The 17,179-nt window shown below is 36.4% G+C and overlaps 1 protein-coding gene across 1 annotated transcript; it reads right to left on the bottom strand.

Annotated features, from left to right (window-relative positions):
- Positions 1–11,308: 11,308 nt before the first annotated feature.
- LOC120155585 lies at positions 11,309–14,358 on the bottom strand. The gene is made up of 3 exons (XM_039167109.1): positions 14,100–14,358; positions 13,855–14,010; positions 11,309–11,634 (listed from the first exon to the last, which is right to left on the bottom strand). The coding sequence occupies exons 1-3, from the start codon at positions 14,356–14,358 to the stop codon at positions 11,309–11,311; spliced, it is 741 nt and encodes a 246-aa protein (XP_039023040.1).
- Positions 14,359–17,179: the final 2,821 nt, after the last annotated feature.

The following is a 17,179-nucleotide window of genomic DNA, read 5'->3' as shown; positions in this document are numbered from 1 at the left end:
AGAAAAAAATTAGGACAATCATGTGGTTTAAAATTTCAGCCCTCAGCAAAAAAGTTTAGCCTCAACATGGTAGACTGTATGAGAAGTCAAGTACCTTTCCCAGGTCAAGACTCTTTCTAGGTTTGTGTGTGTGTGTGATTGTATAGCAGTTTATGGTTTAACTTAGTTAGAAAACTCATAAGTAAGCGCTTTTGTTTTGCCAAGGCATCAAATTATTCATCAAGCATAGTTTCACTTCTATTTATTCAACGTGTAACTTCAACTTTTTTTAAGCATACTTCAAGGGGAGTCAACTCATCACAACTACCATCCCACACTCTAGGTGAAAGGGAGCATACCTTCTGCCCCCGAGCTAGTCAAGTAGTGTAACACCCATATTCTATATATGGTTACGTATACAAATACGAATGTCACATTACTTAAAATATAATATACTTGTTGTGAAAATCCTTTAAAATTTTGTCGTAAACTTAATTCCATATAATTAACATCATAAATACAGATTTATTAAAACATAGTACAAAATATTTTATTGTATTTGATTACATGCCAAACAGGTTCCAAAAGGGTTAATAAAGTCCTAATGTTACTAGGGAGTCAACCTTAGTAGATCATGTTTGTTGCTCTCTCCTTGATGATTATCGGTTGTTACCTACACGTATAAATACACATGATAAGTATATCTTAGCGAGTCATGATATAATAAATAACCTTTGGTGTTCAAACATATTTTATTTCCCATTTATCAAACCATTTGCCATGATTCTTTCTTTTCATTTCTAACCTCCATTTATGTATATAATACATCATTGTGCATTTTAAACTCTAACATCTTTTCTATTGATAATGCACCCATATGCATTTCAACTATAGTATACTTTTATGTTGATAATGTACCCATATACATCTCAACTATATTATACTTTTCTGTTGATAATGTACCCATATACATTTCAACTCTAGCATACTTTTCTGTTGATAATGCACCCATATGCATTTCATCTCTAGTATACTTTTCTGTTGATAATGCACCCATATGCATTTCAGCTCTAGTATACTTTTATGTTGATAATGTACCCATATACATCTCAACCATAGTATATTTTTCTGTTGATAATGTACCCATATACATTTCAACTCTAGTATATTTTTCTATTGATAATGCACCCATATGCATTTCAACTCTAGTATACTTTTCTGTTGATAATGCACCCATATGCATTTTAACTCTGGCATCCTTTCATGCCAATAATGCACCCATATGCATTATTCTTTTATATTCGTTTTAGAGCAGTTCATACTCTAAAACCTCATTCACAACATCAATTTCATATATTCCATAACACATAATAATTTCGGTAAAATATACATTAACATATAAATATTGCATTCTGAATAATTTCTAAACATATTCGTCTAAATTACATACAATAAATGTACTCACCTAGCTTTCCTTGCTCAAAGTCCAAAAGTAAAGATGGTTACTGTGGAACTTGGCCCTTGCCTTTCCTCTTACTCGACTCAGGAGCTTGATTTCGATCTATCCCACGTTCTTTAAATACATGAATAATATCAATTCTGAGTGTATTTCCTAACAATTTATAGCTTAAACATTAATCAAAATACTGATTATTAAATTTTCTACAACAATATCAACACAAATTAAATATTTTGGCCCTTCAGTATCGATACCCCTATTATGGTATCGATACTACCCTACTATAGTATCGATACCCCCTACCATTATCAATACCAAAATTAGATTCGATATGGCCCAGTATTGATACCCCCTACCATAGGTATCGATACAACTATACTATGGTACAAATACTCCTATATGGTATCCATACCAAAATTAGGTTTGATGTTTACATGGTATCGATACCCTCACTATGGTATCGATACCACTTCATTAGGTACAGATACTGATTGAATCAGTATCGACACTTCTCAGATAATTTTGCCTATGGTATCGGTACCACTTTATTAGGTACCGATACCCCTACCTAGATTTTCCAATTTTCAACCCAAAATTTACCCAACTTTGGGCAATTTTCCTCTCATTTTCCTTTAACAATACTATATAACTCTTCTTTACTTAACCCTACTTCCTTTCCTTCATTTAGACACTTAAAACATCCAATATTCCTCAAAAGCATTTGATTCTAATAATCACCCCACAATTTCTAACTTGTAATTTCACTCAACCAATGCTTCTAATCTTTCACTTACCTTAATGACAAGTCAATTTTACCAACAAACATTAATAAACCTTCATATATTAATATATCATTATCAAACCCATTTTCTTTAATCTCTAATATTTCATTCATAACTTAGTTTTAATATACTCTAAACCTTTATTAAGTTTTCATCATATGCAAGGATTTGATAACTAACAAAAATTGAAGGAATAATTCATTAATTTGGAAACTTACCTTTAACTAGGGTTGAAGGCTTTTTCACATAAAAGAGGAAGAAGAATAGAGTGTTTGACTTTCTTTTTCATCCTCTCTTTATTTCTCTAATATATATATCTACCATAATAAATTAATTTTAAATTCATTTATATCCAAATACACATAAATGCCCTTTTTAATCTTTCCTCACTACAATTTAGTCTAAATTATTATTCCCACTCATTCTCATCTTTATCAATTAATCAATTTAGTCCTCCATAATTTAATTCCTTTCAATTTGATCACTGTCCTATTATTTGGGGTATAACAAATCTTCCCCCTTAAGAAAATTCGTCCTCGAATTTAAAAAAAATACCTAAAGCAAAGATATGTGGAAACTGCTTTTTCATATTCTCTTCTCTTTTCTAGGTAGCCTCTTCCACCTTATGATTCCGCCAAAGCACTTTGACCAACGAAATCCTTTTACTATGCAATTCCTTGGTTTCTATAGCCAAAATCTGTAACAGTTCTTCCTCATAAGTCAAATCCGGTCGGATTTCTATCTCTTCTGAAGTGATAACATGTAAGGGATCTGATTTGTATCTCCTAAGCATTGATACATGGAAAACATTGTGGATTTTGTCCATCTCCGTAGGTAAAGCTAAATGATAAGCCATGGATCCAACCCTTTTTAATATCTCATTCGGTCCAATAAATCTCGGATTCAATTTTCCTTTACGTCTAAAACGTAATACCTTCTTCCATGGCCATACATTCAAAAATACTGTCTCCCACTTGAAAATATATTTCTTTCCTTTTCAAATCAGCGTATGACTTCTGACGATCTGAGACTATCTTTAGATTACTCTGCACAATTTTCACTTTATCTTCCATATCTTTCATCAAATTCGGTCCGACTAGATCCCGATCTTTCAGTTCAAACCAATTTAATGGTGTTCGACATTTTCTTCCATACAAAGCTTCATATGGGGACATCTTAATATTGTATTGATAACTATTATTATACACAAATTCTACTAAAGGCAAATACTTTTCCCACGAACCCATAAATTCAATCACACATGCCCTAAGCATATCCTCCAGTATCTGAATAACTCATTCTGACTGCCCATCTGTCTGAGGATGAAAAGATGTACTAAAATTCAATCGAGTACCCAATACCTCATGCAAGGACTTCTAAAATCTTGAAGTAAACCTGAGATCTTGATCGGACACTATAGATATCGACACTCCGTGCAGTCTGACTATCTCTTTTATATACAGTCTGACTATCTCTTAATATTGACACTTGCTACATGATAAACATTTAGCCATAAATTATGTTACTTCTCTTTTCATTCCATGCCACCAATAACGACTCTTCAAGTCTTGATACATCTTATTCCCCCTGGATGCATAGTCAAAGGGCTATAATGGGCTTCGTAAAGAATATATCTCCTCAGATCATCATCATCGGGAATATAAAGCTTTTCTCAGTAATTTAGGCATCCATCATATCTTCTTTCAAAATCTTTGTTCTCTTCTTTTTCAATCAACGCCAATTTTATCAAACACTTTTTATGTCTCCCTTGGAGTTCTTTTACTCGGTCCAACAACATCGGTTTTAACTTTAATTTGGCAATCACAGCACCATCTCCATCCATAGGCATACGTGCGTCTAAAGCCCTTAAAGCTACAAAAGTTTTTCAACTGAGTGCATCCGCTACCACATTAGTTTTTCCTGATAGTCGATAATCAAATCATACTCTTTAAAAAGATCTATCCATATTCTTTGCCTTAAATTTAGCTATTTTTGAGTCAGCAAATATTTTAAACTTTTATGATCAGTATACGCACGGCAACGCTCACCGTACAAATAATGGCGCCAGATTTTTAAAGTAAAACCCATTGCAGCCAATTCTAAGTCATGTGTTGGGTAATTTCGCTCATGATTCTTCAATTGTTTGGAGGCATAAGACACAACCTTGCCTTCTTGCATCAGCACACAACCCAACCAATTATGGGATGCATCATTATACACTACATATTCTTTACCCGACTCAGGTTGCACAAGCATTGGAGCCTCAGCCAAAATTCTCTTTAACATCTCAAAACTTTCTTGGTACTTTCCTGTCCACACAAATGGCACATCTTTTTGCAAAAGCTTAGTTAGCGGCAGAGATAACATGGAAAATTTCTTCACAAATCGTCTATAATAACCCACCAACCCCAAGAAACTTTGAACTTCCGTAATATTCTTTGGATATTGCCATTATACTATGGCTTGGATCTTCTTGGGGTCTACTCTAATGCCTTCTGCCGACACTATATGACCAAGAAATGGAATCTCAAACAACCAAAACTCGCATTTGGACAATTTAGCATATAACTTCTTGTCACGAAGTATCTGAAGGACTGCTCTAAGATGAGTAACATGATCCTCCTTTGACTTGGAATAGACCAGGATATCATCTATAAACACTACCACGAACTGATCCAAGTATGGTTGAAAAACTTGATTCATCAAGTCCATGAATGTCGGTAGTGCATTAGTCAATCCAAATGGCATCACTACAAATTCATAATGCCCATACCGGGTACAGAAAGCTATCTTTGAAATATCATCTTCTTTGATCTTCAACTGATGGTACCTCGACCTTAAGTCTATCTTAGAAAACACTGATGCTCCTTTCAATTGGTTAAACAAATCATCAACCCTCGAAGAGGATATTTGTTCTTTATGGTGACCTTGAATGACGCTAATCAGTACATAATCGCATTGTCCCATCTTTTTTTCACAAATAAAATAGGTGCTCCCCAAGGAGAAACACTAGGTCTTACAAACCCCTTATCGAGTAATTCTTGTAGTTGGGCTTCCAATTCTCGCAGTTCAGTCGGAGTCATTCTATATGGAGCCATGGACACCGGTTCTATACCAGGATAAATCTCAATTCTGAATTCTACCTCCTGATCTGGAGGCAGTCTCAATAATTCCTCAAGAAATACCTCCGAAAATTCTCTAACCGTAGGAATATCATTTAATATGACTTCTGGAATTCTGGAATCTATCACATTGGCTAGAAAAGCTATACATCCCTTCAACATCATCTTCTTTGCAGTCATAGAAGATATCATATTCGAGGGTAATTTTGATCTTTCGCCGATTACTACTATTTTTGTACCTTTGGAATTATTTAAAAACAACATTTTCTTACGACAATCTACCCATCCATAATGTGAGGACAAGCAATCCATAACTAGAATAATTTCAAATTCATTGAAGGCCAATTCCCTTAAATTGGCCAAAAACACAGTCCCTTGGATCTTTATAGGACATTTGTTACATACTCTAGATACTCTCGCACTGTGACCCATAGGATTTATCACTGTCATCTAACTTACGATTGGTTCTAAAGGAATTCCTTTAGCTCTAACCAACTTTGTACTAATGTATGAATATATAGAACAAGGGTTAACTAAAACAAATATAGGTTCATCGTAAAGATGGAAAATATCTGTTAAAATTTTAGGGTCATCTCGATCCTCAGTGGTTTTAAGATTGTAAATTCTAGCACTCCTTGAGTCTCTTATCTTGGCATTGAGTATGTTTGTCCCCTGGACCTACCCCTTTCCTCTGATTCTATTTGAGGCTTCCATTGATCTTTCAGATTGTGTTGAATTATCACCAGACTTTTTAGGGCAGTTTCGAGCAAAGTGACCCATGTCACCACATAAAAAGCAAGCTCCACTGATAAATCTACAAACTCCTTGGTGCAATTTGCCGCAAGTTTGACATGGATTTCTTTCCCAGAAGCTCTACCCAAGCTAGCATAAAGAGACTGGGATTGTCTACTCTTCTGTGATGCTTCTGCAAAGCTATATCTCTCTGAGAATCTGGAACTTGAGCCTTTTCCTCTTTTAGCATAATGGCGTATGGAAGGCATTCCCACTCTCTTCCCTGCTTGAACATTCTGTTCCACCGCTAATGTTTCCTCCTAAGCTCTTTCAATAGCTTTGGCTCTGTTTATAACTTCTTTCAGACTCGACAAGTTCAAGGCCATAATCATTTCTTTCAACTTATGCCTAAAACCCTCTATAAACCAATCACGCATAGCCTTATCATTTGGCACAATTTCAGTGGAAAAATGGCTTAACTTGTTATATTCAGCCTCAAATTTATGGACTGCTCGGTTACCTTGCTTTAAATTAAGGAACTTTATCAATATTGCTCGTTTGGACTGCTCACCCACATATTTATTTTTGAATTCTTCCTGGAAAAATTGCAATGTGACTTGCTTCGGTGGTGCATACATAGTAGTATTGGACCACATACTCGAGTTGATCCTCTCAACAAGGATACAACTCCTCACAAATTCTCTTGATCTTTACATTACAGGATTTCAAACATAATCATCACATCATTTAACCACATATCAGCTTCCATAGGACCCTCACCCTATCCCCTCAGAACTCTAGAGCTCCCAAACTCTTCAGTTCATTGGGAATCAACATTCTAGTTATTGGAGGAGCAGGGGGAGGTTGAAGCTGAGTGAAAATAGTATCAAGGGCTTGTATGAAAGTTCCAAATTCAGGAGTCGGAATCCCTTGAGGTGCAAGTGCACTTGCATTTTCAGAAGGAATAGGTTGTGCACTGTTATCCTCATAACTTTCACTCCTCGTTCCCTCTTGCATTTCTTATTCCCCGCTCTTCGCGAATTCAAGGATTCTGGAATCTAATAAAACATACATACTGATGACATTATCATTATTAACATTTGACACCATCTTAGTAACATTATCACCGGTAAGGAGTGTTATCAACCATCCACTAATGACACTCAGTAACATTGACACCCTTATTGGCATGTAATTATTTTTTTATTTTAAAATAGAACTAATTTTTGGCTGAGAATCGGCTAAACCTATAGCTCTGATACCAATAAATGTAACACCTATATTCTATATACGGTTATGTATACAAATATGAATGTCACATCACTTAAAATACAATATACTTGTTGTGAAAATCCTTTAAAATTTTATTGCAAACTTAATTCCATATAATTAACATCATAAATATAGATTCAATAAAACATAGTACAAAATATTTTGTTATATTTGATTACATGCCAAACAGGTTCCAAAAGGGTTAATAAAGTCCTAATGTTACTGGGGAGTCAACCTTAGTAGATAATGTCTACTGCTACAGCTTCACTCCTTACTTGATGATTATCTGATGTTACCTACACGTATAAATACACATGTTAAGTTTATCTTAGTGAGTCATGATATAATAAATAACCTTTGGTGTTAAAACATATTTTATTTCCCATTTATCAAAACCATTTTCCACGATTCTTTCTTTTTGTTTGTAACCTCCATTTATGTATATAATACATCATTATGCATTTTAAACTCTAACATCTTTTCTGTTCATAATGCACCCATATGCATTTCAATTATAGTATACTTTTATATTGATAATTTACTCATATACATCTCAACCATAGTATACTTTTCTGTTGATAATGTACCCATATACATTTCAACTCTAGCATACTTTTCTGTTGATAATGTACCCTTATGCTTTTTAACTCTAGTATACTTTTTTGTTGATAATGCACCCATATGCATTTCAACTATAGTATACTTTTATGTTGATAATGTACCCATATACATCTCAACCATAGTATACTTTTATGTTGATAATGTACCCATATACATTTCAACTCTAGCATACGTTTATGTTGATAATGCACCCATATGCATTTCAACTCTAGTATACTTTTCTGTTGATAATGCACCCATATGCCTTTCAACTTTGGCATCCTTTCATGCCAATAATTCAACCATATGCATTATTCTTTTATATTTGTTTTAGAGCAGTTCATCCTCTAAAACCTCATTCACAACATCAATTTCATATATTCCATAACACATAATAATTTCGGTAAAATATCCATTAACATATAAATATTACATTATGAATAATTTCTAAACATATTCATCTAAAATTTTTCTAAGAACCTTAAGTAGAGAAAACTTACAATCGTGTTTAAAGATTTATAAAGAATAAAGTCCTAAGGTCGGTTCTAGCCTTCAACAACAATTTGCTTTCATCGTCGAGCATCATCAACTTTTTCCAACAACTATCCTAATAAAACTCATGCCATGACAATAAATATTTCAGCCAATTATTATTAAAAATGAAAAAACTATGTATTGAGTACAACTCCTCCCCCAAACTTGGGGGATGCATTGTCCTCAATGCATAGATACAAATGTAATTAAAATTACTTTAAAATGCTAATGCAAATGCAAATGAAAGAAATATTACCTCATAGTGGTGGAGAGGCTTGACTGGACGCGCGAGTTCTGCGTCATTTGAGAGGAGGGGGCTTTCGGATCAAGTATCTCCTAAATAAAACAAATAAGGAGATGGCCTAGAAAGACAACTAGTTGTTCACTTAATACGACGCCACGTACTCGGGGGACTAGCTGATGATGGCATCTTCTCATTGTGGGTGGGCTCAGTATGGATGTCTTGAAATTGGCTTGATTCAGGGCCAAGAGTTAGTTTAACATTAAGATCCGGGGGTTATTCATATACTTGTTTAGGAGTAGGCTGGTTAGGGACTAGGATAAAATCATCATCATCAAAGAATTCTGGCGGGATTTCTCGAGCGTTCTTGAAAGAAGAGGAGGAGGAGCTGAGATATTCATCTGTTTCGCCGTGAATTTCTCCGTGTATAGGGGAGACATGCGTATCAATAGGAGTGATACCACAGGGGACTCGAGTGGAATATATTTTGTTGAGGCATGAAATGTACTGCCACTTGGAGGGATCGATTGTTGCAGGATTTCATTCAAAAAACATGGCAGATCTTCATTGGTAATCGAGAGCAGCTCCTTAGAGAAAGCATTCATTTGTGCATCCTAAGTCATGACATAGTTGAAGAAGGTCTGCATTTGACCTTTCAATTGCTCTAACCACTCTCATCTTTTCCTAGTGGATATAACCACGACTGCCATTCTTGTCGCGATAATTGATTTTACTCTTCGCTCCAAGCCCTCGTGTGGAGCGTTATCATCAAAACGCATAATTTCAGGCACCTTCTTTTTGGTAATACCTTCCTTCGACTTGATAAAGTCCTCGAAAGGCTTGTCAGGGACTTTTCTTTCTTCATAAAGTGGTTATCAAATTGTGAAAAATAAGGTTACCTCGGGTCCTCTTCGCACACTCAAGGTTCAAAAATTATCTCGCCCACATCAATCGAGCACCCGTAGATGATAGAGTACAGCAACATTAATCGCCTCACCCACACTGTTGCATTGTGTGAAGTAGGCATCAGCTTTCCTTTCAAAAAATGATTCCACAGCTTGGTTATTTGCTTAAGGGCTCAGCAATCCACACGCTTTCGGTTAGGCACATTCCCTTAAAACTTTGCCCTGTAGAAATATAAATCCTCCAGAACACCATCGTACATCTCTTGATCTGTCTTGGTAAGAAATTTTTATGTTGATCCTCCACCTTGTCGATCTTGAAGTAGCGGTTTAAGGTCGAGGGAGTTAATCGGATGGATTTCCCTCTAATATACACAATGTGTTGGGATGGGTCACCTAAGTGGGTGTAAAACTCTCGGACCATTATCAGTGCCACTGCCTTTGGATGTCGGGTGAATTTCTCCCATTTATGTTTTTGGACGATGTCCATTACCTCCGGTCCAAAGGGTTCTTCGCCAGCCTCCAGGAAAACAAAGCCATCCTCCAAGTAAACTTGTCATTTCTGTAGGGTTTTGTACTTTGCCTCAGCCTCGGCGGTTTGGAAGCATTCGAATCTTGAAGTCCCGGAAGAGGATTTTAAAGCTCATGGATGCTTCTTGGATTGGGCCATGGTGTTTGTTGTGATAGATTTAGGGAAAGAACAGAGGATTCTCACGACAATAATGGAGGGTTTTGGTGAAAGGTGTAAAATCGAAGGAAAAAAGGTTGAAGAATAAGAAGTTGGAAAAGAGTGAAGGGTTAGGAGATGGAGAAAGTAGGCGATTTTGGAGAAAAATAATGGTTAATGGGTGGTTTCTTGGGGGTAAAATGGTAAAAAGTGAGGGAAAAGAAATATGCTATTAATGACGAAGATATGTGATTTGACTAAAAATAATAAAATAAAGGAAAATATTGTTCCCTCTTAAAAGTGCCACCAAAACCAATTCTTTAGGGTTTTTCTCCCTCCCATGCATGAACTTCATCCCTAAGCTGTCACGTGGACCCTTACTACAAAATGTACAAAATAAAGAATAAAATAGAAATAAATAACTCATGTAGAATAAAATAAAAATATATTATTTATATACAAAGTGCAAATTTTTGTTGCCTAGGCAACAAAATTCGTTCAGGAAATAAGGCAAACTCTTGGGCATCGTGAATTAACGACGCCGATTTATCAAGCAGGATGGGTGCTCAATTGTACACCTTCAGTCGTTGACCATTCACCTTAAAGGTTGACTCATCATCCATGTTCTTGATTTCTATTGTGTCATGGCTATGGACTTGATATACGATGAACGGTCCTGACCATCTAGATTTTAGCTTGCCTGGAAATAGCTTGAGTCGTGAATTATATAGCAATTCTTATTGTCCACGAAAAAATTGCCTAAGCAAAATTTTTCTATCATGCCATCTTTTCGTCTTTTCCTTGTAAAGGTGGGCATTTTCATACGCCTGGGCTCTAAATTTATCCATTTCATTCAGCTCCAACAATCTTCTTTATCCAGCAAGATGCGTATCCATATTTAGTTTCTTGATGGCGTAAAATGTGTTGTGTTTCAATTCCACATGAAAATGGCACACCTTGCATATACCAACTTGAATGGTAACATTCCGAGTGGCATTTTGAATGTTGTCCGGTAGGCCTACACTGCCTCTTCGAGCTTTCGTGACCAATCTTTGCGATTGAGGTTGACCACCTTCTCAAGAATATATTTGATCTCGCAATTAGATACCTTAGCCTGCCCATTAGTCTGGGTATGGTATGCCATGGAAATTCTGTGGCACACCCCATATCTTTTCTGTGCCTTGGCAATTAATTTATTGTTAAAGCGGATACCTTCATCGTTGATAATTTCTCGTGGTGCTCCTAAAAGTGTGAATATGTTTTTGTGCAATAATTTCAACACGATCTTGGAGTCATTGCTAGGAGTGGCCACAACTTCAACCCATTTGGAAACATAATCTACCGCTAGTAGTATGTACAGATCACCAAAGGATGATAGGAAATGACCCATAAAATCAATCCCCCATAAACTTCCAAAATGTTTTTCCATGGCATCTCATTTCTCTTTGATATGCTCTAGTATGCTGACAACGATCTTATGACTTATAGAAGTCATGCGCATCCTTAAACAAGGTGGGCCAGTAGAAGTCGGATTGAAAGACCTTTGTAGCAGTCCTCATCCCACCAAAGTGCCCCCCACACGGGGATGTATGGAATTGAAATAGGATGTCCTTATGTTTTTCTTCAAGGACACATCTACGAATTATTTGGTCGCCACTAACAAGAAAGTTAACTATGTCAGCATACCACGACACTATTGCGGCAAATAAATTTTTCTCATCAGGGAAATCCTCCTGAATATCCTTCATGTCATGGTAAATGTTTTTATTCTCTAGCCTAGACAAGTGACCTGCTACTTGGTTTTCAGTACCCTTCCTATCTTTTACCTCCAAATCAAATTCTTGCAATAATGATATCCATCTAATAAGCCTAGGTTTTGTATCTTTTTTATTAACTAAGTACTTGATGGAAGAGTGATCAGTATGTACAATGACCTTAGTTCCTATAAGATATGGCCTAAACTTATCAAAAGCAAATACCACGACAAGCAATTCTTTTTCATTGGTGCTATAATTAAGTTGTACATCATTAAGGGTACGACTAGCATAATAAATGACACGGAAGATTTTACCTTTTCTTTACCCTAGCACTACTCCTATAGCATAGTCACTTGCATTGCACATCAGCTCAAAAGGGGCATCCTAGTCAGGTAGAACAACAATTGGTGCCAATACAAGTTTTTCTTCAGATCAGTGAACGCGTTGAGGCATTCACTGTTGAACATGAACGGTTGATTTTGCTGAAGTAACATACACAAAGGCTTTGAAATCTTTGAAAGTTCTTTATGAACCGCCTGTAGAATCCTGCATGCCCTGGGAAACTTCATATTCCCTTCACAATGGTGGGTGAAGGCAAATTCTCAATTACTTCCACTTTGGCTTATTAACTTCGATGCCCTGGTGAATAATTTTTTGTCCCAACACAATTCCTTCAGTCACCATGAAGTGAAATTTCTCCCAGTTTAGCACAAGGTTGGACTCCTTGCATCGCTTCAGCACTTTAGATAAATTGTCGAGGCATCGGTCAAAGTCATCGCTCAAGAAGGAAAAGTCATCCATAAATATTTCCATGAAGTCCTCCACTATATCTGAGAAAATGGCCATCATACACCTCTGAAAAGCTTTCGGAGCATTACATAGTCTGAACGACATTCTTCTATAGGCATAGGTACCATACATGAAGATGAAGGTTGTGTTCTCCTGATCTTCAGGTACTATGGAGGTATGATTGTATCCAGAATATCTATCAAGGAAATAGTAAAATGCCTTGCTTACTAACCGATCAATCATTTAATCGATGAAGGGAATGGGAAATGGTCTTTCTTCATTGCCTTGTTGATCTTCATGTAACCCATGCAAATTCGTCATCCTGTGATGATTCTTGTAGTCAAAAGCTCATCATTCTCATTCTTAACCATGGTCATGCCACTCTTCTTCAGCACGCATTGAACGGGACTGACCTACGAACTATCGGATATGGGATAGATCACCACAGTATCAAGTCATTTTATGATTTCCTTCATCACCACTTTTTTCATTATTAGGTTAAGTCTCATTTTGAATTCCACGGAATTGCTATGGATATCTTCTAACTGGATCTTATGCATGTATATTGTAGGGTTGATTCCCTTTAGGTCTGCCATAGTCCGTCCGAGAGTTTTCTATGACGTAACAAAACATTCAACAAACTTCCCTCTTTCTTGGGGGTTAGACTAGTAGAAATTATAACTAGTAAAGTTTCATCACTACCTAGATAAGCGTATTTCAAATGTGATGGCAACAGTTTAAGTTCTAAAGTAGGTGCATGCTACAGCAAAGGTTTTGAGGAATAAATCCAGACTCCGTACTTGCTCTACCTTCAATATGTCTGTCATCTGATTTAATCAATAAGCTTTTGCCTAGGCAAATATTTTTGTATGCTATGTTCAGAAAAATTTTGCCTGGGCAACAATTATTGTGTTCCTCAGATTGTAAAACATCGTCTTGGCCAAACATTTACATTCTTCCTTCCGAAGAATTTTGTCTTGGAAAAAATTATCATACTCGTCAAAATGTAAATATTTACCTTGACCAGAATTTTTTGTTCCAGCATCCTCTAGTGAATCAACGTCTTCAATGTAATGGCATTCTTCAGAATCATCAACATATTTAAGAGTGTTAAAGACATTTATCATGACGCTTTGATCAGTCACCCTCATCGTGAACTCTCTCTTCTCGTAATCTATTAAAATATTCCCTGTAGCTAAGAATGGATGTCCAAGAATAATAGGTGATTTTTCATGGCTTCACAATCTAGAATGAGGAAATCACCCAAAAAGACAAACTTATCCATTTTAACAATCACATCTTCAATTCTACCCTCGGGACGCACATGTGACTGGTCAACTAGTTGTAAAATCACGGTGGTTGGTTGAGCATTACCCATTCCAAGCTTCAAAAATATTGACTTAGGCATCAGATTTATGCTTGACCCCAAGTCACAAAGAGTTCTTCCAACATATCTATCACCGATGGAACATAGAATAGCAAAGCTGCCAGGATCTTTTTGCTTTAGCAAAAGTTTAGTCATTGACGAACAATATTATGTTGTAGTGGCAATAATTTCTATTCTTCCCACATTCCTCTTCTTTGTGACAATGTCCTTCAAAAATTTGGCACAATAAGGCATCTACTCAATGGCTTCAAGTAATGGAACATTAATATGCAGCTGATCAAGGACATCAACACACTTTTTGAATTGTATCTCATCATTATTCTTCTTTAACCTTTGAGGAAAGGGTGGTTGAGGTCTAACTTCATCCGTTGCAGGTGGTGAAGCAACTTTTTCCTTGGAAAATAATTTTTCACCATTAGTGTGATGACTTGTTGAACCCTCGTTCTTTTTTTCCTCCTTAGGCATTTCTTCTTTTTCAGTAATTTCATCTTGATCTTCAGGTTCTTCATGTGTGGTGCCTTGGATAAAATTTTCTAGTTGCTCCCCAAACTTATCATGAAGATTAATCTGAGTAGCACTCTCAACGTGAGCGCACTATATTGCTCTTTTCCATGAGGCTTAGTGACCTGAGTGTCACTAAGTTGACTTCCTTGTGGGTGAGAATATAGTGCCATGGCAATTTATCCTACTTGGTTCTTCAATGCCCTCAATGATGAGCTATGGCTTTGTAATAGAGCTGCTTGGCTTTGCAACAGATTTCCTTAATTCTTGATTGTTGATGAGTGTTTGTGTATCAAGGTCTTAGTTGAAGCCATGAAATCTTTTGTCGATGTCATAAATTCCTGCAGTAAAGCTTCGAGGGATTTAGAATTTGAGGGAGATGCATTACTTTTATTATTACCTTTCCAGGGCATCTGTCGATGTTGCGAACTTGAGTGTTCATAAATGTTTTGTTGTGGCCTATTAAAATTGCCTGCATAATTTTTATTTTTTCCCTTGATTACCCCACAAAAAAATTGGATGTTGTCACCATCCAGGATTGTATATATTCGAGTAGGGATTGTTTTTTCTTCTGTTGAAGTTGCCCATGAAATTTATGGACTCCTGGTTCTCTAGGCATTCACTCTCATGATGGTTGTCGCTACAGAAATTGCATGTTGAGTTAGTTTCCTTGACTTCTTTCATCTTACTAGAGCGTTGCAAATTTTTCAGTATATTAGTTATAGATGAAGGTTGGGCAGAAACTGAATCCTTACTTTCAAGTTCATACGCCCCAGATATTTTACTACCGATTCCAAGCCTTGTAGACGGGAATTGATAGTCATTATTGGCTATCCGATCGAGGATATCAAAGGCTTCTTCGGGCGATTTATCGAGCAAAGTGCCATTTACCGACACATTCAACATCATACGAGTAGGTGCATTGACACCGTTGTAAAACATCACGACCTAAGTCCATTCATGGAATTCGTGGTTAGTGTACTTGCAAAACAAGCTTTTATTTATATCCCATCACTCATACATAGATTCATCATCACCTTGGTGAAAACTTGCAATATCATTGCGGAGCTGGGTGTGCATATTAGGCAGGTTGAATCTAAGCAAGAAATTTTTGCATAAGTCAGCCAAAGATTCCATTGATCAAGAAGGGACTCCACTAGGCCAAGCTCTTTCTCGGTCAAGTAGAGAGTAGGGGAACAATTTAAGCTTCAGCACATCTTCATGCACTTCTTATTTCCTGAACGAATAGTAAACTTCAAGGAAATCATGTACATGTTGTATAGCATCCTCATTAGGCGAACCACCAAATTGACAGATGGAGTTTAGCATGTTAAACATCATCAGTTTAAGTTCAAAATGGGCTGCTTGAATTTAAGGTGCCACGATTCCAGGGTTGACATCATCATGAATCAGATTTAAGTGATCTCTTATTGCTCGTGGTCTTACAGTATTTATGGGAAGATTATTTTTCGTGACATCGGGATCTGACTGATCTTCCATAATATTGTTAGCTTGATACTACAGTCAATTCATGTAATCTCTGGCATGCTAGTTACATCGTCTTTGTCTGAATGACTGTTTGATCTCATGGTCGAATGGTTCTAATGGTTCACCAGTAGATCTTCTGGTCATGTAGCAACAAAAACCTTCGAAATAAAATAAGAAAATAAATGAGTTAAACTAAATAAAGAAAATGTGACAAGAAAATCAAAATTTGCTATGGCAGGAAAAAAATTCCTCCAGTTGCCAATCCCCGGCAACGATGCCAAAAACTTGATTGCTTGTGAATGTTTATGCTAAGGTAAGCAAATTTGTGCAAGTGTACACAATTGATGCAAGTAATATAGTAGTAAGTTGAGTTATCGTCTTCTCAGGGATTGGTGGGAATTATTGATGTTTTGCTATAGCTAGAACTAGATGTCACGAGCTAGTCCTGAAAATCTTGTCGAAACAGAAAACAATTAGTATTAGAGGATATAAACAGATGGAAAAGTATTGCCAAGGCAAGAAATATTGTGAAGAATGGTGTGCAGAAAAGTTTGGTCGATGCAAGGAAAAATTATAAAAGCAAACAAATAAAAATTGTCAAGGCAAATAAAAGTGTTGAGTTCAATATTTTCAGATAAACCTCACACAACCAGAATTCTTACGGAACACTTAGGTTAGTTTTGCTATGGTGAGAAGTTATTCTATGTCTAGAATGACTTAGTGTGTTATGCTTAGGTTACCCGACAGGATTACTGAAGTATTCAAGGACGGTTTCTACAGTAATACTACTCTGCGTGAACTACAACCCTTGGTTTGTCAAACTTTCGTTGTTGTAATACCCCTCAGCGTAAATCTAATCATTACATACCCTACTCGAGTAGTTACCCCTTTTAGTTGAATAAAACCCTCTCCTTATCTCAAAGGTGGATTAGAACATCTACCCTAACTCTCTCGATATTAGGCATTT

The sequence above is a fragment of the Hibiscus syriacus genome, unplaced genomic scaffold, assembly GCF_006381635.1.
Source record: "Hibiscus syriacus cultivar Baekdansim isolate YM2019G1 unplaced genomic scaffold, ASM638163v2 tig00111198_pilon, whole genome shotgun sequence".
NCBI classification, from domain to species: domain Eukaryota; kingdom Viridiplantae; phylum Streptophyta; class Magnoliopsida; order Malvales; family Malvaceae; genus Hibiscus; species Hibiscus syriacus.
The sequence above is the reverse complement of the archived record's forward strand: the minus strand, read 5'-3'. Positions and strand labels throughout refer to the sequence as shown.